The sequence below is a fragment of the Muntiacus reevesi genome, chromosome 4 (genome assembly GCF_963930625.1).
Source record: "Muntiacus reevesi chromosome 4, mMunRee1.1, whole genome shotgun sequence".
Classification (NCBI taxonomy): domain Eukaryota; kingdom Metazoa; phylum Chordata; class Mammalia; order Artiodactyla; family Cervidae; genus Muntiacus; species Muntiacus reevesi.
The window spans coordinates 41,162,430-41,184,473 of NC_089252.1; the positions used below are offsets into that span (position 1 = coordinate 41,162,430).

At 40.2% G+C, this 22,044-nt stretch overlaps 1 protein-coding gene across 4 annotated transcripts in view; it reads right to left on the reverse strand.

Moving 5' to 3' along the window:
• Positions 1 to 22,044, reverse strand: part of PTPN2 (protein tyrosine phosphatase non-receptor type 2) — a 64,390-nt gene that overhangs the window by 41,417 nt on the left and 929 nt on the right. For all 4 annotated transcript variants that reach the window (XM_065932616.1, XM_065932615.1, XM_065932614.1 and 1 more), the window contains exon 2: positions 4,172 to 4,262. In XM_065932616.1, coding sequence (XP_065788688.1) covers positions 4,172 to 4,262 — 91 coding nt within the window. The remainder of the gene's footprint in view (positions 1 to 4,171; positions 4,263 to 22,044) is intronic.

The window sequence follows — 22,044 nt, forward strand, 5'->3', positions numbered from 1 at the left end:
TTACAGTGGTCTAGCTTAAGTCCTTTTACATCTGTATTTTGTTCCCCTTTTCTCCTAATACTATTTATATACATCTGCCTCTGTCTCTCTGGTTTTTGTATATCTGTGTTATTTTTCTTATTCAATCTTGCTAATTGATTAGCCTTATTAAGGAACCAACATTTGATTTTATTTGGTCCTGTGTATGGTCTCACTGATTTCCATTCTGCTTTTATTTTTGTATTATTTCCTTTCTGCTTTTTTTTTTCTTTTGGTGTTTATCCTGTTTTACTCTAAAATAGATTAGACACTTAGCACTTTAATTTTCAACCTTCTGTTTTAATGTAAACATTTAAAACAGTATTTTTTTACAGCCCTGTTTTTGCTGCTTTATGCAAGTTTTGGTAAGTAGATTTTACCTACTGTTCATTTTTAAGTTTCCATTATGATTTCATCTTGACCCATGAATCATTTAGAAGTCTTTAATCTCCAAATTTATAGGAATTTTATCTTTTTATTAATAATCTATAATTTAATTGCATTACGGTCAAAGAACATGGCCTATAAGGTAGTAATTCTTAAACCGTGTCAAGATTTAATTTTACAGCCTAGTCAATGGTCCATTTATTACAAGTATTCCATGCAGTCTTAGAAGAATGTGAATTCTCTAATTGCTGGACATAAGGTTCTATATATTTTTCTTATTAAATTAAGCTTAACTGTGTGCAGTCTAAATCTTCTACTTCTTTACTACTATTTTAAGTAATCTGTGAACATAGAATTATCGATCTTTTTCTGTAATCCTAGTCATTTCTGCCTTATATATTTACCTAGAGACTATTTTATTACGTGAATACAAAAGTCACAGCTGACACTTGCCTGTGCATTCAGAGAAGCTATGCCATTTCTTGAGATCTTATTGTAGGAGATGGGGAACACAGACAGCCTGTATCTTTTCCTTACTTCCTCCCCTTCAAGTAATTTATTTAAAATGTGTGCTTATTGAGAATCTTGTTTTGCAGCAGTAAGAAACCATGGACTGTTCTAACCTGCCACACAACTGGAATCTGAAGTCCATGTGTTACTTTAAACACTGAAGGATGAACCTTGAGGACATTACGCTGCGAGGAATAAGCCCATCGCAAGAAGAACCACTGTATGATTCCTTTTCTATGAAGCATCCAAAGTGATCAGAGTCTGAGAAAAGAGGAAGCAGGATGGTGACAGCCAGGGGCTGGAGGAGGAGTGGCGTTTCAGCCACACAAGATGACAAGACCTGTGGTACAGCAACATGCATACAGCCAACAACATGGGTGATGGACACCTAAAAACTGCTAAAAAGGTAAACTTATGGTATGAGTTTTTAATCACAAAAACAACAAACAAAAAACTATTCTTTCATGGCCAGCGAAAACAAAAGGCTGGTACCCCCTCTTATATCAAACAGTAAACTGGGATTTCTGTGTGCAAAGCAAACAGTGAGGAAGATTTCAGAACCTGGCAGCTATCTCTGACAGTACAAATACAATCCTCAATGTGATTACTACAACCTCTATTTTCTCAGTCAACCACCCTCCTGCCCATTTCTTCTACAATCACCTCATGGCTAACTGAGACAAATGAGGCATCTTCCAGTCACGGCAATTATACCAAGACTGTGTACTTCTTAAAATTCTATTTCAAAACACCCCTCTTTGAACATGCATCTCATATTCATACCTCCAAATGTAGTTTCAAGCTGGATACATAACAATTGTGTAAGGAATTTGTTTAAAAATACACTTCCAGACTTGCTGAATCAAAATTTAGAAAGATCTGAAACTCTGAATTAAGAAAACAACCAATTCTTTTTGATTATTTGCAAATGTCATTGTCTGCTCTGCACTCAGTATTATCTTTTTTTCCACATGAGGTATTATCTATTTTTATTTCCTGTATGGATGGGAAAAATAAATGCTGGTTTAAAATAGACCAGTTTATTAAAAAACAAAGATTATTATCTTAATAGCTGTCCCTAACTCCTCAAGCAGAACTGAGCACCTCACAATACACACAGTACAGTAGGTACGAACCCCCACACTGCACATATACAGTTAGCAGGCAGGGCGTGTGGACTCACGGTCCTTGCACACAGAGCAGGCATAGAGCTGGTTTTCAGTACAGGCTTTCTGAACAAGCCAACCACCATACAAGTCTATGTATGGAAATGATAGGATGACTTTCAATCAGGACAGGTTTGCCAGCACCACCTTAAGGGCTTTTAAAAAACACCTCTTTCTGTCATCTGGATTTAGCAGGAGTCCCCAGTCTTTCCTGGTGGCTCAGCTGATAAAGAATCTGCCTGCAATGCAGGAGACCTGGGTTTAATCCCTGGGTTGGGAAGATCTCCTGAAGAAGGGAACAGCTACCCACTCCAGTATTCTTGCCTGGAGAATCCCATGGACAGAGGCGCCTGGAGGGCTACAGTCCATGGGGTTGCAAAGCACAACTTAGAGACTAAACAAGTCACCAACCAGACATGGGAGCTGAATGGGAGAGAAGTATAAGTTTCCAGCTGCAGCAAGTGTGTGGCTAGTGGTCCAGTACGAATATGGGGTATAAGATGGAAAGAGCAGGAGTAGGGTCAGGACTGAGGGATGTGGGAGGAATCCTGAGACTGAGGTGGCCACGGGACACCAAGACAGAGATAGGTCACGAAAAGTAGGTGAATGGGTCTGTATCCGAGGAGACACAGGCTGCAGACAAGATCCAGGGCCACAAGCAGAGACATGGCAACTGAAATCCAGAAGATGTGAGAGGGAGCAGGAGGGACAGAGAGAGCCCTTAAGTAGAAGACAACTGAGGAGAGAATCTCTGAAAAGGGGTGATCAGCCAGAGGAGTGACAGCAAAATCAAGACTGACTTGAGGAAGGAAGGCATGGCTGCCAATGTCAAAAATCACATAGGGATAAGAAAAGACAATGGCGGAAAGTCCCTCACTGCAAGAAAAAACCAGAGAGTGAACAGCACTTCAGAATAAAAGTTTCCGTAGGGAGGCTGGGGTAGAACCGGGGGCTGAAGAGTGCGTGGGTGATGAGGCTGGAGAGACAGACTGTGTGATGCATTCTTCCAGGACTGTATGTACATGCGTGGGCACACATAGGTGACAAAGTCACAGCTGCAATGGATATGGGGGATGACGTCAGAAGACACTGGAGCACATGTGAATAATAAAGGAAGAGAGTTCTTAGAAAGAGGCTGAAGATGGGAGGAAGAGTGGTTCTGTGACGGCAGACAGAGAGGCCAGGAGAAGGCCCTGGGCACAGACATGCCCAGCACCCAGGCGGCCCGGAGGACGCCGCCCACGTTCACCCACTAAAGCCAAACTCGGGGAGTCCCGTGGGCAGTGAAGCCGCCTCAGGCAGTATGTGAAGGAGGCCTCAACCAGAGCAAAAATAAAATCACCTGAACACATTTTTAAAGCCCTGGTATTACAACTGTTCACAAAACCATGTATGTGTGTACCAACATGAGCACAGCGGAATTGAAATCCAACCACCGACAGACTGTGCTCAGGACAGGAAACCACCACAGCGAGCGGCTTCGCAGGAGGAGAGCTTGATCTATACCTGCAGATCCAAATGAATTAAAAAGGACACACATTTACACAGACAAACACCAAAAGAATATAAACCCTAATGTTTTTGTTTTTAAGTCATGAGAATTTTTCCTTTATACATTTTTATGTTTTAAAACTTTTCTATAATATGCACACACTATTTTTTCATTTTAGGAAGAAAAAGCAAGCTATACGAATAAATATTTAAAGTAATACTTATAAAAGCTATGGAATAATATGGAAGGTATATAGACATATATGAGTACACATACACACATATATGATTATGATTATTTTGAAAAAAAACAAAAATCATGTGGCAGAAAAAACGTTGGTAGCAAATACAAAGAGTAAATGGTGGCTGTGTTGAAGGAGGAAGTAATTACAGGCAATTTCCCCTCCTTCCACAATTTCATGCCTCAAAAGTTTTCTTTAGAGTACGTATATATGTCGATACAAAAAAAAAACCCCATCATGCTTATCAACCCTGACCCCAACATTTTCCGGCATGTCCTGTGTCCTACAACAAACCAGCACACACACAAACATACATACACATATACACACACACGCCACCCCCCTACGAGTACTTACATGGGCTCACATCTCTGTATCTGTTTCGATTTCTGTTTTCAGGGAACTTGGCCACTCTATGAGGATAGTCATGGGACTCACTGCGAATTTCCTTAAAATAACAAAAATATATTTTAACATTTCTCTTAAACTTTATATAGCAGAATACATAGTTTCCCAGCCTGTATAAAATAACTGTCACTGAGCACTTAGGACATGTCAAGCACCTCTTTCAAGTCTCACCACACCACAGAAACACTGTCTCCCTCACTGTGTGTGTGAGGGTGACAGGCTAGGGGTTGAATGATCTACTAGGCCCACAGAGCTGACAGCCTGGGACCCCAGGGCTGGACACAGCCCTTCAAGCAGAAGGCTACACTCACACACGTGCACTGCATTGCTCTGCTGGGCTCACAACCCACAGCCACATTAAACAGTTCAGGTACCTACAATGCAAAGGAGGAATCTCAGGTCACCACACCACACTCCAATTCCAAACTAAACTCTCCGAATAATATCTGCCTATATTCCAGAGTGTCAATCTTAAAATTGTAATCTATTTTATCTTCAAGCCATATAACTGTTACTTTATTTTGAGCTCCAGAAATATTCTCAAATCTTATTTTAGAGCCACAAATGCTCATTTCAGGATCCTTCTGGTTCTCGGTATTCCACGACAAGATTCTGTGCCAGGATGCCTGCATGAGGCACTCAGCTACATGACATGTCCCTCATGACCAGCTTTTTTTCCCAAGTGGAATATTACCCTAAGAAGTCAGGTAAAAACAGAAGCATATCTCCTTCCAGAAAACGGGTACACATTAACAGCACAGAACAATTTGGGCTTTTGCTCACATTACCACGTGTGGAGAAACAGTATTTTAAAAATTAGGCACTAAGCAGTTTTGTAAATTAAGCATAAATAAGTTTATTCAAGATTTTCCCATGCGCCTGCCGGCCCCCACCCAATAGTCCCAGGACAAGCAACTTTCTAGCTCATCTTCTTTACCCACTGGGCGTTCCAACAAGAGTTGGGAACAGAGACCAAATCTCAGTGAAAGGAACCACAGCCTCTTTGTGTAACAGGAGAGGGGGTGCATCATATGCTGGTGCAGCCCTTTTGGACAACACAATCTGCCACACACACAAAAACAGAAACACACACACTACAATCGTTGCCACTGATTTTGTAACACTACTCTCACACCCAGCAATCTTGCTGAGTTCTCTAACATTTGGTAGCTTGTTCTGAATTTCTCAATACCAGGAAACAGCAATAACTCTTATCTCCGCCTTAACATTTAACATTTCTCATTCATACCTCATATCCTTTTTAAAAAAATTTTTAAATTGAAGGATAATTGCTTTACAGAATTTTCTTTTCTGTCAAACCTCAACATGAATCAGCCATAGGTAGAGATATATCCCCTCTCTTTTGAACCTCCCTCCCATCTCCCTCCCCATCCCACCCCTCTAGGTTGATACAGAGCCCCTGTTTGAGTTTCCTGAGCCACACAGCAAATGCCCCCTTGGCTATCTGTTTTACATTTGGTAATGTAAGTTTCCATGTTACTTTTTCCATACATTTCAACCTTCTTCTCCCCTTTCCCCATGTCCATAAGTCTATTCTCTATGTCTGTTTCTCCACTGCTGCCCTGTAAATAAATTCGTCAGTATCATTTTTCTAGATTCTGTAAATATGTATTAGAATATGATAATTTATCTTTCTCTTTCTAACTTCACTCTGTATAATAGATTTTAGGTTCATCCACCTCATTAGAACTGACTCAAATGTGTTCCTTTTTATGGCTGAGTAATATTCCATTGTGTATATGTACCACAACTTCTTTATCCATTTATCTGTCGATGGACATCTAGGTTGCTTCCATGTTCTTCTTATTTAATTGCATTGGCTAGAACCTTCTATTCAATGTCAAATAGAAATTATTTTTTCCCTGATTTTGGAACAACTACTTCTAAGGTTTAACCACAAAGTGTAATATTTGGTTTAGGTTTCTCGTCAATATCCTTTTTTAGGTTAAGAAGGTTCCCCTCAGTCTCTAGTTTACTGAACGTTTCTTTCATCATGATTGGGTGCTGAATTTTACTCAATGATTTCCCTGCATTCATGGAGATAATCATAAGTTTTCTCCTTTAATCTGGTAATGTGCAGACTTACAATAATAGATTTTCATTCAGATATGCATGGAGATGCATTTAAGGTTTCTCCATGTCTTTTCATAGCTTCATAGCTCATTTCTTTCTACTGTAGAATGATATTCTACTGTCTGGACATACCATCATTATTTTAAGATGTATGCATCTACATTTTTAAGTTGATTTGACCTCTAATTTTCTTGTCCCATACAATTTATTCAGTTTTAGTATCAAAGCTCTACCAATCCCATACAGACTATTACCTTTCAGTTTCAAACACTTTTCCATGAAAGTATATTGTAACAAACTCCTGTGACTGGGTGAAAAGAGAAAAAAGCTTCATTTCCACCAATTAAAAAAGTTTTAAAATGTCAAATACTAAGTTTTATATGTAAAGTTAAATATATTCAGGTCGAGGCTTATATTTGCATAATCTGAAACACTACATGAAGAGTTGAAACACTACAGGGTACAAGTAAATTTATATTCCATGTTAGTAACTGATACAGAAGAAAAACATTAAAACAATACCAAACACACATGTTTCTGTTAAGAGCTCTTCTGCATCAAATGCAGAAAAACAGTTGACAAAAATATGAAATTCTAACAACAACCGGCAGGTAAGGAGTGCTGTGCTTAGTCGCTCAGTTGTGTCTGACTCATTAAAACCCCATGGACTGTAGCCCTCCAGGCGCCTCTGTCCATGGGATTCTCCAGGCAAGAATACTGGAGTGGGTAGCCGTTCCCTTCTCCAGGGGATCTTCCCAACCCAGGGATCGAACCCAGATCTCCTGCATTGCAGGCGGATTCTTTATCGTCTAAGCCACCTTCAGAAAAAATATAGATAACAGGACACTCCATGTTCCACCAGTGAGATTAAACATTTGTTACCACTTTTTGCCAAACAAACAAATATGTTTCTAGTTTTTTTGGGGGGGAAAAAGAATAAAGCTCATCATATACAGCTTTTCTCTATCCTGCTTCTCTCTCTTCTATGGTAACCCTCCATCCTTTTAACTATTTTTTTAATTGGAGACCTTTTGAGCCATTTAAATTTTCAACCATATGTTCACATATTCTTCAGTTTATATATTACTGATACTTTAAAATAAACTAGCTAAGATGCTTATAAATACTAGTATAATATCAGTCTTAATGCTAATATGTAGTTTTAAAATCACACCAAAAAGTTGCTGCAACTCACAGACTAGGAGAAAATAGCTGCAAATCATACATCTGATATGAGATTAATATTCAGCATATGTTAAAAAAAAAACCTCATACAACTAAAAAATACAATAAATTTTAAAAGGGCATTCTACCAGCCCTTCTTCAATACCTCTGTTATGTGTATACAACTATTTTTCACAATTAAGTACATCTGTTCATTGCTGTTTCCAATTTTTTTCTTGAAAAAACTTTTTTTGTGATACTGTACTAAAACTGCTGATATAACAAAAGAAGAAGAAGGCGAGGTCCCAAATATTGGGGTATGGAAGTGATCTTAATGTACAAAACACCAGTTCAGTCACTCAGTCGTGTCCGACTCTTTGTGACGCCATGGACTGCAAATGTACATGCACAGAACACCATAATGCACAGAACACCATAAAACAGTCAAATGCTTGGGGTTAAGAAATACATTTATAACAAACACATTTTCTTGATTAATTTTTTAAAAAAGAATTCTAGAGTCCAATCTCTCACACTTCCAAAGCTATCATTATTATTTGTTCTCTTTTACCTTTTAATTTCAGTGCATTTCGGAAGAACCCCTTCCCCTGTGGCTCAGGTGGTAAAGAATCCGCCTGGAAGGCAGGAGACCTGGGTTCGATCCCTGGGTTGGGAAGATCCCCTAGAGAAGGGAAAGGCAACCCACTCCAGTATTCTGGTCTGGAGAATTCCATGGACTATACAGTCTATGGGGTCACAAAGAGTCAGACACAACTGAGCGACTTTCACTTTCACTTTCCAGCACTTTAGAAAACGGCTGCTGAGGTATATACTAGCTGCTTGCTCCAATAGACTCTTTCTTACTAGAGGTTTCTGAATGTAGTTTTTTGACTTACAACAAGCCTAGTTAAAAGTTTGTATTTCCCAAACTCCAGGACAGCTAAGAACAGTCATGGGGCAGTGCTCTGGCCAATCAGTGGGAATAAGCAGAAATCACTTGGTAGGCTTGCAGGAGAGTTGTGAGCAAGAGGGCTGGCTCATTTGAGCACAGGCTCTGATGTGAGGGTGGCAAAGGGCAGAGCTGTCCTGTGACCCTATGGTGACAGCACATTCTGAGGAAGGCTAGGCAGAACGAGGAGAGGGTCATGGACGGCATGACGGAGCCATAGGAACAGGACTGGACTCCTATCCCAAAAGGAAGTCCCTATTTGTTAAGTCAGCTGTGGCCTGATTTTCTTTTCTTTCCGAGCAGCTATAGCATAGGTCTCATAACTAATACAAACAACAGAACCAAATCTTAACAGTAATCAGATCTGACACTGAGAACAGATTTCGAGGACCACCTAAGACATAAATATCAATATCCTCAGATATCAGAAAGAAATACCAATAACCTCAGATATGCAGATGACACCACCCTTATGGCAGAAAGTGAACAAGAACTAAAGAGCCTCTTGATGAAAGTGAAAGAGGAGAGTGAAAAAGTTGGCTTAAAGCTCAACATTCAGAAAACTAAGACCATGGCATCTGGTCCCATCACTTCATGGCAAATAGATGGGGAAACAGTGGAAACAGTGGTTGACTTTATTTTTCTGGGCTCCAAAATCACTGCAGATGGTGACTGCAGCCATGAAATTAAAAGATGCTTACTCCTTGGAAGCAAAGTTATGACCAACCTAGACAGCATATTAAAAAGCAGAGACATTACTTTGTCAACAAAGGTCTGTATAGTCAAGGCTATGGTTTTTCCAGTAGTCATATATGGATGTGAGAGTTGGACTATAAAGAAAGCTGAGTGCTGAAGAATTGATGCTTTTGAACTGTGGTGTTAGAGAAGACTCTTGAGAGTCCCTTGGACCGCAAGGAAATCTAACCAGTCCATCCTAAAGGAGATCAATCCTAGGTGTTCATTGGAAGGACTGATGTTGAAGCTGAAACTCCAATATTTTGGACACCTGATGCAAAGAGCTAACTCATCTGAAAAGATTCTGATGTTGGGAAAGATTGAAGGCAGGAGAAGGGGACGACAGACAATGAGATGGTTAGATGGCATCACCGACTCAATGGACATGAGTCTGGGTAAACTCTGGGAGTTGGTGATGGACAGGGAGGCTTGGCGTGCTCCAGTTCATGGGGTCGCAAAGAGTTGGACACAGCTGAGCGACTGAACTGACTAAGACATAAAAATAATTTTTAAGCACTTTGTGTACACAATAAAATACTTGACGTTTCTCAAAATGGGGAGGGGAGGGCAAGCGCTAAACCATACCCCAGGTCTGCCATACTCAGCGCAGTATCCACTGATGCCCTCCTGCTGAAACATCCCCCTCCCACCGCAGAGAGAACCATGAACTGTGGCCCTAAGTACCATCCAAGGATACTTCTGTCAATGGTAAACCTGTTAACCTGAGGACTCCCGACCTCAGAGTGCTGACAGCGGGCTGGCTGGCTCTGCTGCAGGGTCCCCTGTGCCCAGCAGGCCATCTAGCACCAGCAGACCCTCCCCAATCTGTGACCACCAACACACCCACCAGTACCCAGCTGAGAACCACTGAGCTCATCTAACACCCAAGGCCACCTTTAATCAGAGGTAATTTAAGTGGGGAAGACCTTTGTTTTAAACAATTTAACCGATTCGTGGGGTCGCAAAGAGTCGGACACAACTGAATGACTGAACTGAACTGACCCTCCAAAAATTTATATTCTATTGATTTCTATATGATTTTTGCTCAAAAAAGCTTGGAATAATTGACTCACTCGTTATTTCTCAGTGGCAATGATCCAAAACATATCTAACTCATGCACAAAATGTCTTTCATGGAGTTATTTATGATGCTGAAAGGCTAGCGATAACCTGAATGTCCACTTCAGGGAAACAATATGAACCATGAACAAATCATGGCACATCCCACGCAGGCATTCCTGCCAGCAGTCACATACACTCATACTCTCTTGGAGTGGTAATATACAACATAAACAAAGGCATTAACAAATCAATAAACAGAACTGAGCTATTTGGGAGAACCTTTCATTTAGCTCCTCAGCTGTATTTCAAGGTTACTTGCATGTGTGCACTGACTATGTTAAGACTGCCCAACATCTCCTTTTCCCAGGGATCTGATGCAAATCTGACCTGTTCTTCCCTAAAGATAACTTGTCTTGCTTTCTCTTCACCCTGAATACTTAGAAAAGTCAGCAGGATGGAGCCAAGTTTTTATGCTTTTTAAATGTATTCCTGGTAAAAACTTTGACCTTGAGTTTCAAGATTTTCTTTGGCTCAGAGATGTTCTTCACTATCTCCTCAGTTCCTGCTTCATCTGTCTCCTCTGTTCTCTCTTTCAGAACTTATCAGACATTTGAGAAACTCCTGTGCTTTAAATGCTCTCTTACTATTAATCTTTTCCCTAAATTCCTAAATGTGAAGTTTTTGTTTTTCAAGTTAACTTGGCATTCTGCACAATCTATTCTGCTAGGGAGTCCTAAATTTTTTTAGTCACATTTTATAACTTTAAGAACTCTTTCCTGTTCTCAGTTTATTTTATTATTACAATCTGCTCTTGTCATAGTGCGGATCTGAATTCCACTTTTCTCTCTTTTTTATATTATTTCCCGTGTCCTAAAGGACACAGTTTCATTTTCTTCAAGTGCTGAGTATTTCGTTATCTCTAGCATTGTGTTTGTTCATCTCTACAGGAGGTGCCCTTACTCACACTTTACTATCAAAATCCCCTAAGTCTCAAATATGTGGGTGGGACCCTTCTCTAGTGTCACATAATAATATTTTTTCCCCCTTACTACTGTGTTTTGGTCATTTCAGTAAGAAAGAACAAAAAAAGCTTCTGCATGGGATTAAAGACCTAGAAAATCATATCCATTTCTCATTTTCTGACTCTTCTTGCTGTCAATTTTTTCCTTGCTGTCAATTTTTACTGCTATTTGCACAACTGTGTCTGACAACTTTCTCTTTAAAATCAGACCTCAGACCTGAAATCGTCAAGGAGCAAGTCTATTAAGTGCATAAGAAAAGCATGTTCACATTTAAAGTAAACCCAGAAAGAGGATTTACATTTGCCTGAAGGCAAAACAGTGCCTTTATGGGCCTAAAGATGAGCAGGCCGAAGCCAAGTCAAGGAGCAGGGGAAGATGGGTCCAAGTGGACAAAACAGCTGTGCAAAGTCACAAACATGTGAACATACATAAGGAATGAATGAAGAATGACTGGTGTCCTGCAAGAAGCATAAGCAACACAACACTGTGTTGTGAGAGAGGGAAACACAAGACTTAAGGATGAGCAAGTGGCAAGAGATCAGATCATGTAGGCCTCTGCTCATGCTTCATTCACACAACACACACACGGGGACCCTGCAAATTATGCAGATGGTGTTGCAAGTGGAGGGGCAGGGACAAGGAAAGATGAATTATTCTACACACAATATAATAAAAATGGTTATTCAGAAAAAAATTCATTGATCAGGAACAAGACAAGGATTTCTACCTTTATCACTTCTATTCTACACAGCACTGGATGTTCAACCTGAGAACTAGCCAAAAAAATATTAAGCAATCCAAGTTGGAAAGAAAGTTGTTGAATTATCTCTACTCACAAAAGATGTGATCTTGTGTGTAGCAAAACCTAAAGAATTCACAAAACAACTGTTAGAGCTAATACACATTCAGAAAAATTGCAAAACACAAAATCAACACACAAAAATCAGCTGTTTCTACACACTAGAGACGAACAATCCAAAAAAATGAAATTAAGAAAACATACCCGTTTATAATAGAATCAAAAAGAATAAAACACTTAAGAATAAACTTAACCAAAATGGTGAAAGATCTGTACTCTAAAAACTATAAAAGATGGCTGAAAGAAATTAAATACAACCTAAACAAAATAGAAAGCTACCTCATGCTCATCAACTGGAAGACAATATTAAGATGACAAAACTCTATAAGAAGTGATTTTTCAATGTAATCCCTATCAAAATCCCTACTTGTTCAATGTAATCCCGATCAAAATTCCAATGACTATTTTACAGAAATAGAAAAACTCATCCCAAAATTTATATGAAAAGTCAAGGGACACAGAAAAGCCAAACAATACTGAAAAGGGGCAATAAAGCTGAAGCAATCACACTTGCCTGATTACAAGATTTATAGAGCTACAGTCATCAACCCCATGTGCTATGCCACAAAGACAGACACAGATGAGTGGAATAGAAGAGTTCAGAAATAACCCTCAGATCTGTGGTCAACTGATTTTCAATAAATGGGCTATGATCATACAACACAGAAGGGACAGTCTTTTCAAAAAACAGTGTTGGGAAAACTGGACAACCACATGCAAAAGAATGAAGCTGGACTTTTATAATACACCTCACACAAAAGTTAACTAAAAATGGATCAAAGACCTATTTATAAGAGCCAAACATAAGAAAATCTTAGGAGAAAACACAAGGTTTGAAAATCTTCATGATCTTGAATTTGACAATGGTATCCTAAATTATGACACCAAAAGCACAGGCAACAAAGCAAAAATAGATGGACTGGATGTCATCAAAATTGAAGACTTACTTGCATAAAATGTCACTATCTAAAGAGTAAAAACTCACAGATTGGGAAAAAATATTTATATATAATATATCTGATGAGATATTAATAACCAGAATATATAAAGAACTCCTACAATTCAACAACAGAACGACAATTAAAAAATAGGCAAAGACAAATACTAGCATGGACAAAATCTGAAATACCAACAACACCAAATGATAACAAGAGTGTGGAGCAACAGGAGCTCTCATTCACTGCTGGCGGAAATACAAAATGGTACAGCCATTCTGAAAGACAGTGTGGTGCTTTCTTACAAAACCACACAAACACAAACTCTTAACATATGATTTAGCAATCAGGCTCCTCAGTATTTACCCAAAGGAGCTGAATACTTATGTTCACATAAAAACCTGCACATGGATGTTTATATCAGTTTTATGCATAACTGCCAAAACTTGGAAGCAACCAGTATGTCCTTCAAAGGTTGAATGGATAAATAAGCTGTGATACACCCAGATGACAAAATATTAATCAGTGTGAAAAAGAAATGAGCTATCAAACCATAAAAGACATGGACGAACTTTAAATTCATATTTCTAAGTGAAAGAAGCCAACCTGAAAAGGCTACATGCTGTCTAATTCCAACTATATGACATCCTGGAAAAGGCAAAACTATGGAGTCAGTAAAAGATCAGTGGTTGTCAGGGGTTGGAGGGATGACAAGGTGGAGCACAGAGGATATCTGAAAATACTCTGCATGATGGCACAGTGATGGACAGAAGTCATATAATACATTAGTCCAAACACATTAAATATACAACACCAAGAGTGAACCTTAATGTTAAACTATGGATCTGGATGATTATTGTCAGTGTAGGTTCATGGATTGTAACAAATGTACCACTCTGGTGGGGAACGCTGATAATAGTGTGGAGCCAGGGGGTATATAAGAAATCTCTATCTTCCTCTCAATTCTGCTCTGAACCTGAAACCACTCCAGTAGTCTTAATTAAAAACAAACCAAAAAAGGGCAAAGGACTTGAATAGTCATTTCTCCAAAGATACAGAAACAGTCAATAAGCACATGAAAAAGATGTCCAACATCCTTAGTCATGAGGAAAATGCAAATCTAAACCTCAATGACAAACCCACTAGGCAAGACCATAATTTTTAAAATGGAAAATAACAAGTGTTAGTGAGGATGTGAAGAAAGCAGAATCCTCAAACATTGCTGGTGGGAATGTAAAATGTTGTTGCCACTGTGGAAAACAGCTTAGCAGCTCTTCCATGTTAAACATAGAACTACCATATTATCCAGCCATTCTACCTCTAGGTCCAAACCAAAAGAATTAAAAACAAGGACTCCAGTACTTCTCTGGGAAGGTCCCACACACCGAGAGCACCACAACTACTAAGCCTGTGCTCTGGAGCTCAGGAGCCGCAACAAGAGAAGCCACTGCAATGAGTAGTCCCTGTTTAACCCAACTAGAGAAAGCCTGTGCACACAACAAAGACCCAGGGCAGTGAAAAATAAAAAAACAAAACAGGGATGCCAATGAATATTTGCACACCAATGTTCACAGCAGCATTATTCATAACAGCCAAAAGGTGGAAACAATCCAAATGTCCATTAACAGAGAAACAAATTGAGGTATATCCATACCAAAAAAATTATTCAGCCATAAAAAGGAATGAGGGTGCTACAGATGACATTGTTCAACCTTAACAACATCATGTTAAGTGAAATAATTCAGATACAAAGAGAAAAGTACTACATGGGCCCTTGTGTATGAGGGATGTAGAGAGGCAGATTCATTACCTCAAGTAAAGCAGAGGTCACCAGGGACTGGGGGAGGAGGAAACAGGGAGTTACTGCTTACTGGGGACAAGGTTTCTGTTCAGGGTGTTTAAAGGGTTTGGCAAATGGGAGTGACGGCTGCACAACACTGTAAATGGAATAAATGACACTGAATTGTACACATTAAAATGGCAAATTGTTACTTACATTTAACCATAGAAACAATTCAATAGGGTGCCCACTTCATTCCTCATACCAAAATCAAGCTCTGGTTGAGCAATGATTCAAATGTAAAAGAAATAAAACCATAAAATTGTTGAAAAACATTGGAGAAAGTTTTTTTGTAATCATAGAACAGAGAAAGACTCTCTGAGCTATGGCACAATAACTTAGAAAAGGCTGATAAATCTCATTTCATTAATATGTAAGTTTTCTACATGAAAAACTATCATAAACAAGGGCAAAAGATATTTTGAAAAATATCACAAATAAATATTACAATTATGAATAAAATTTGAAAAAATATTTGTAATATATGACAAAGGTTTAACTTCCTTAATAAGTAAAGAGCTCTACCATACCAAAAAGGGAAAGGAAATACAAGTGACTTTTAAAAATAAGCACTGTTAAACTTCATTCATAAAAGAATTGCAAAATACAACAGTAAGACTATTTTCCACCTCATGAACAAAGATTAAAAACTAGGCATGTAAAGGTATAGGAAACCTGGCACTTTCCTACACTACTGATGAACGTGTACATGCTCTTTGCAGCACTGCTCATAACAGCTAACAACTAGAAATAACCTACATGTGCACAGATGAGTGCTTAAATAATGAACACTGTTCAACTGTTAAAATGAACACATGACATCTATATGGAATGATTTTCTATATGTAAGAGAAAAAGCAAGGTGTAAAACAGTTTGCCAACATTTGTTTTATCAGGGCTGGACAGAGAGAGGGAGGGAGAGGGGAGACAGGCAGGCAGGCAGGTAAAGATGGGTGTGAATGGAGAAGCACAGTGATCACCCACAGGAAGAACCAGGAATGGTAGGAGCAGTGACTTGCTCTTGCATTGCATGCCCTTCTGTACTTTTCTCATTCTTGCCATATTCCTGAAACCCCAACCAAGTCATTTACTTATTCAGGTATTAAAATAGGAGCTCTAATCTGGACCTGCTGGGTTAACTGCAGCACACATCTGGAGAAGCTGAATCTCAGTTTTTCTCACGTGCAACCAACCACCTGTGAGATAATCCACATGAAGTTACATAGTATCTGTCTGATACAAAGGAGGAGGTTCAGGCAAGATAAGCTATTTTATTCTTAGTAAACTCTTTTACTCAAAGAGGGTCTCTCAGAAAGCATGACACACAGCAAGACATACACCATGAGGAATCTGATCTCCCCAGACAGTGAAGGGCACTCTCAGAACCATAACTAAGCCTGAACACTCTTTAAGTATGGGATTTGAAGGATGTGAGATACTTAGCTTCACACTTCACTGTGTCCTTCCACAGGACCTTCATACAGAGTACAGGCAAAAACATTTGACTAATAAAGAGAACACTGAGCCATCATATAATTAAGAATTCCCTTAGGGACCTTAAGTATAAAGGAAGAAATTCTGGTATTTCTCCCATAATTACAACCAACCATTTTGGGATTATCTTAAAGGTTTTTTTCCCTCATAAAATTAACATCTCTTTTCCCATTTCCTAAATTCTTACTTGCTGTTCCATCACAACAGCTCAAGGTAGAATATTCTATAGTATAAGGATACATTTTCCATATACTATGTAAAAAAAGTTATGTACCAAGTACTAAAATAGTTAAATATTGTGCAATTGTCTTACCCTGATATTCTAGTAATAGGGATTTCAAAAAATAAAAACTTATGATTTGAATGCAATGCAGGAGATCCTGTTTTGATCCCTGGGTGGGGAAGATTCCCTGAAGAAGGAAATGGCAACCCCAAGCCTGGCAGGGTACAGTCCATGGGGTCACAAAGAGATGGACACGACTGAGTAACTAACCTCACATCACATCACCTACGTTTTGTAATTTCAATAGTTGAGACAGTTGTCGCTGTCATGGAGAACCTGGACTGTCTGAGGTCCCGACCTTGACTAGGAGGAGCAGACCACTGTCCAGGAACCTTACTCCAGCCCACTTCAAGAACTCCTGGAAGCAGGACTAAGCAGACTGTCAAGAGGAAATGATAGCTTTCAGAATACAAAACTGTTTGAATACAGTGAAAGAAGAAACAAAGTAATTCAGCATGAGACTTTCTTTAGAGGAATGCAGGCACTGTGACACAAAGTTATCAATGACCGTGACATGAGTCAAACAAAGAGACAGAACAATGAGCTTATTAGAGTACTGGGTGTGAAAGAGTAGGAGCATATTAAAACGAACAAACAGAAAAGATGCCAGAAATCCACAGACACAAGTTTCCTGGAAGTCAGCAATCCCAATGGTCCTCAGGGCCTATGATGCCCTTGAAATCATACACCAAATCTGGGGGAACTGTATGTATGTGGTCATGTCTCTTGTTCACAGGTTTTACCTTAAGGTGTTTAAATGTGTCCACAATCATTAAAAGCAAGGATTTCACTGTTTACTACACCATAAATAAAGCATTAAACTAGCACTATACTCAATACATTTAAAATAGCACTGTACTCATTTCAGACAACAGCCCAGCAAGGCAGAACATCATCCCAACTAAGAATGTAACAGAAAAGCTTACTATTCCACTCAGAACAGCCGAGTCAGAACTAACAGGCTGTAATACTAGCCGGCTGAATTGTATCTGTTCCTTGGCTATCAGCTGCTATGTTATAAATTTATATGCTAAACTGAGTTAGTATATGGTTAGTTACTATTATGCAAAGTAATGGTATTATCAAAGGTTCTAATAAACTAGTTGGTTTAAATATTCTCTGCCCCTAACAGTTTACCAGTAAGAAATAAAAATTTTAATGGCACGACCAACAGGGAACAGTGTGTGGAGAATCTAGATAAGAATTTCCAGGGGAAACAAATCATAGGAATGCTGAGAAAGTGAAGAGCATTTAACTTAATTTAGCACTTATGTAAATTTTAATTCTGCTTTCCTAGATTTTATCTCTGGTTTACTCTCTGGAGAGAGAACAGGGTAAGAAAACAAAGCAATCAAGCAGGGCATCAGAACTGCAGGAAGAGACACGAAGAGCTGAGCTGAGGACTTTCTCAGCCTTAGTGGCTAAGGCTCTGTGCTCCCATTGCAGGGGGCCGGGTTCGATCCCTGGTCAGGAACTAGATCCAACAGGCAACAACTAACTGTTCGTATGCCACAACTAACACTCGGTGCAGCCAAATAAATCAATAGATACATTAAAAAAAAGAAAGAACTGAGACAGTTTTCCAGCAGGGAATAGCACATTCTTGTGGATACTAATGATCTAGGAGAAACCAAAAAGGGCTACAGGAGATTCTGTTTAAAGTCAATACCCTGAACAAGAGCAAGCTAGAAAGGGCAGGGCCAATGCAGCCATCTGGAATTCCAGTTTCGAGGTATCCGTAACCTAGAGAACTGGGCATCTTCCCAGTGGCTCAGTGTAAAGAATCTGCTTGCCAATGCAGGAGACCCAGAAGATATGGGTTAGATCCTGGGGCTGGGAAGATCCACGGAGGAGGAAATGGCAACCCACTCCAAGTATCCTTGCCTGGGAAATGTCATGGACAGAGGAGCCTGGCGGACTACAGTCCATGGGGTCAAAAAGTCAGACACAACTCAGCACCATGAACACAACCTACAGAACCTGTCAAAGGCGAAACAGTACTGTTTCCAGTTCTATATCCTTCACCAGGGCATCATTCTCCGGGTTGCTTTTCCTTAAAATGGTGGTTCTGACCTTCTGAGGAATCACAGAGTTCCATTTAAGAATCTGACCAAAGCCCTGGAATCCCCTAGAAACCACATCCCCTGGGGGCATTCAAACAAGTTTGCAGTTTCAGGGCACTTGGCAATCCCTTTCCAGTCTGATCCATGGGTTCCAGATGTGGTTTTCAAGGCTTCCAGTCCCATAAGGACTGCCCTATTAGAGCACATCCCACTCTCTCCTGCCATCAAAAATGTCATGATTCTTTCAGTGCCGCTGTCTCAAAGCAGATCATAAGAGGACGCAACAGAGGCTGTCATGCTGGCAGAGCAGGGCAGGCTGCAGTAAGACTCAGGAGCACAGGCTATGAGTTCCCAGTGGATGTGGTAACCCCACAGCAGTCACAACCTTGTGCTGGACGCGGTCACCTCAGCTGCAAGTGCAGGGCTGGAAGAACCAAGGTGCTGACATCTCACAGCAGTGTGTTTGTTTAGTGAATGCTAACTGAGCATCAGGCACACCTTAGGCTAGAGGCAGATGGTGGGGAAACACAGGAAAATGGGGCAGTTCCCAAGGAGCTATAATAAAAGAGCATTCAGAATCAGAGAAGGAGCAAATAGCTTTGCCACAGTGGCAAAGTGGTAAAGAACCTGCTTGTCAATGCTCCAGGCGTGGGTTCAATCCCTAGGACTGGGTTCAATCCCTAGGATGGAAGATCCCCTGGAGAAGAAAATGGCAACCCATTTTTCCTGCCTAGAAAACCCCATGGACAGAGGGGCCTGGTGGGCTACAGCCACAGGATTACAAAGAGTCAGATATAACTGAGCAACTAAACAAAAACAAAATGACTGATGTCTAGCCTTCAAGACATTTTCCAGACAAATAAGGTAGGCAGACAGTATGTCCAACTTGTCCAGTATGTCCAGACAAAGACCCTAAGGTGTGAAAAAGCAAGTGATTCTCAAGGAAATCAAGGAGTTTAATAGGGCAGCAAGCCCTGAGTATTACATTAAGGCTGGCAGAACATGGAGTAGACATTGCAAGGGAACAGTTTTAGAATAAGACAGCTGTGACTTTTCCTCCACACTAGCTGCCAAGGTAAGTACTAGAAGAATAGAGTTCATCTGATATTTTACTTCTAAAAATCAGCTGACTCACAAATCATAAAAACTGCTCTTACTCTGACAATATTTGAACCATGAATTTCTATTGAAGAAAAATGACCAGTCAGTTAAGAGTTCCACAAACTCTGATTAATTACCCAAATTCTTCCTGACCTACCACTTACAAGAAACATTACTCCATAACTTAACTTTTGCCACTTCCCTACAGTTTTACTCTCTTCCCTGAAAGGCTCACAAAATTCCATTCCTTTCCTCTGCCCTTCTAATGCCCCTGCTGATTCACATGGCAATCAGCAGCAACAGGGAAAGGTAGAAAGGGATCGTGAACATTTCTCAAAAAGTCAGAATTAACCTCAGACTATATTAATGCTACTAGCTTGTCGCTCAGACCAAATTAGACCTTTCCAGCAATCTCACTTCTGCCAACTGCACCTGTTCACAGCAAGGCTCTCCACACTGTGCTCCTGGTCCTATCAGCCTCTGCTTCCTGAGGTTTCTGGCTCCAATATTCATCCGTTCTCTTTCTTCAACCTCCAACCTATCTCTTTAGACTCCCCCGCTTCTTCCGGATCATGTAAACCATCAAGTCACCCTTCTGTGGTAGGAGTCAGTGTTCAGCAAACATAAATTAAGTGCCCACTAGATGCATAGCCTGCAGGAAACCTGATGAGGCAGTTAACACATGCAACTACGAGTGAGCTCCAATCCAGTCATTCACTCCCAGAAACCTCCCATGTCACAAGTTACGTTGTAAAAGCAACTGTTCAGAAAGGGTAAAAAGGAGTAAGGGGCCAGAGTTTCAGACTAAAAATAATATATTCCCTTTTCTTACAGGACTTTGAATGATAAGGTATAAAGTAAAAGTCCTCACACACTAAAAGCAAGTCTAGCTCTTAGTTCTTTTTTTTTTTTTTTTTTTTGCTCAAGAGCAAAGCCTTTCTTTTCCTAGCCAAATTAGTATTGCCAAAAAAAGCACAACTCTTCTCAAACATTATCATCAACATACCCACTGCTGTGATCTACAAAACAGAAAGTCCACTGAAACACTTTTTCCTATTCAAACAACAGTGGTTTGCTTAATGGAAAGGCCAATGCCCGGCCTTGAAAGGAGAGGCTATGGGTACATCCAGGGGATCCCACCCTGCCAGGGAGGGCCAGGAAACCACCCCCCTCCTCGAGCAAGTGAGAATCCAGGGATGAGAAGGAGGTAGGTAAGCAAAGGTGGGAAGAAACGGAAAGAAAAGTTGTAGGCAGGCAAAGAGAACTGTCTCTACAAAGGCCTCAAGAGGACAGACAGCACATTTCAAGGGGCAGAAGAAACCAGTGGAAAAGTGGGAAGAAAGACACATGGGGAGGCAAGACCCGTGGTCTCAGGAGCTGTGGCAGGGGTTTCAAGGTCTCAGGAGTCACGGCAGGACTTTCCAGTCCACATAGGGAGCAAAAGGAAACCACTGAGTTTTACAGTAGGGAAGTCATACATTCATGCTTTGTTTTAGGCACCATTCCAGCTCTGTCCCCCATCTGACTTCTGTTTTCCACTCAAATTGCTCTTTTTAAGGAACCTGTTGATCTTTGAGCCATTAACGCAATGGGCCTCTTGGATTGTGACCTTGTTGGTGCCCCCTACAGCACATGCCTACTGACCATCAGCTCCCTCCACACCCACCACCGACTTACCCCGACTCCTAAGGCTATTCCTCTCTAGCCTTTCTTTTTGCAAACTTCCCTTTCTCTACCTGTGTCCTTAAACACTGTTGTCTGTCAAGATTCTGTTCTTGGCCTTCAGCATTTCCAAACCACCTGCATGATTTGTACTGACCTAACTAAGGCTCTTGTCCTTCCCTTAGGAAAAAAAAACAAAAATGAAGAGCTTTGACCAACCCACTAAAGGACTCCTAGGCAGAAGTCAGAGTTTCCTGAACTCCATGCCATTGAATACAATTTTTAGTGGATATAAATGCATTTTTCTGATGAGATGAATTATAGTTCTCATGGAATGTTCAAGGGTACTTACTAATGAAAACAAAAAAAGTCAAAAGTGCTTCATCAAAATGTCCAGGTGAATGAAGCTGTAGCAAGCAACACCTCTTCTCAAACCTGGGTTCTGATAAACTGCCTGCAACCTGGGGACAGTCGTCTCTCCTAAAACAAATGTAACTAGAGACGATGACCCACGTGGATCAGGGTATTTATTACACGTCCTGCTAACGAGCTCAAGAAG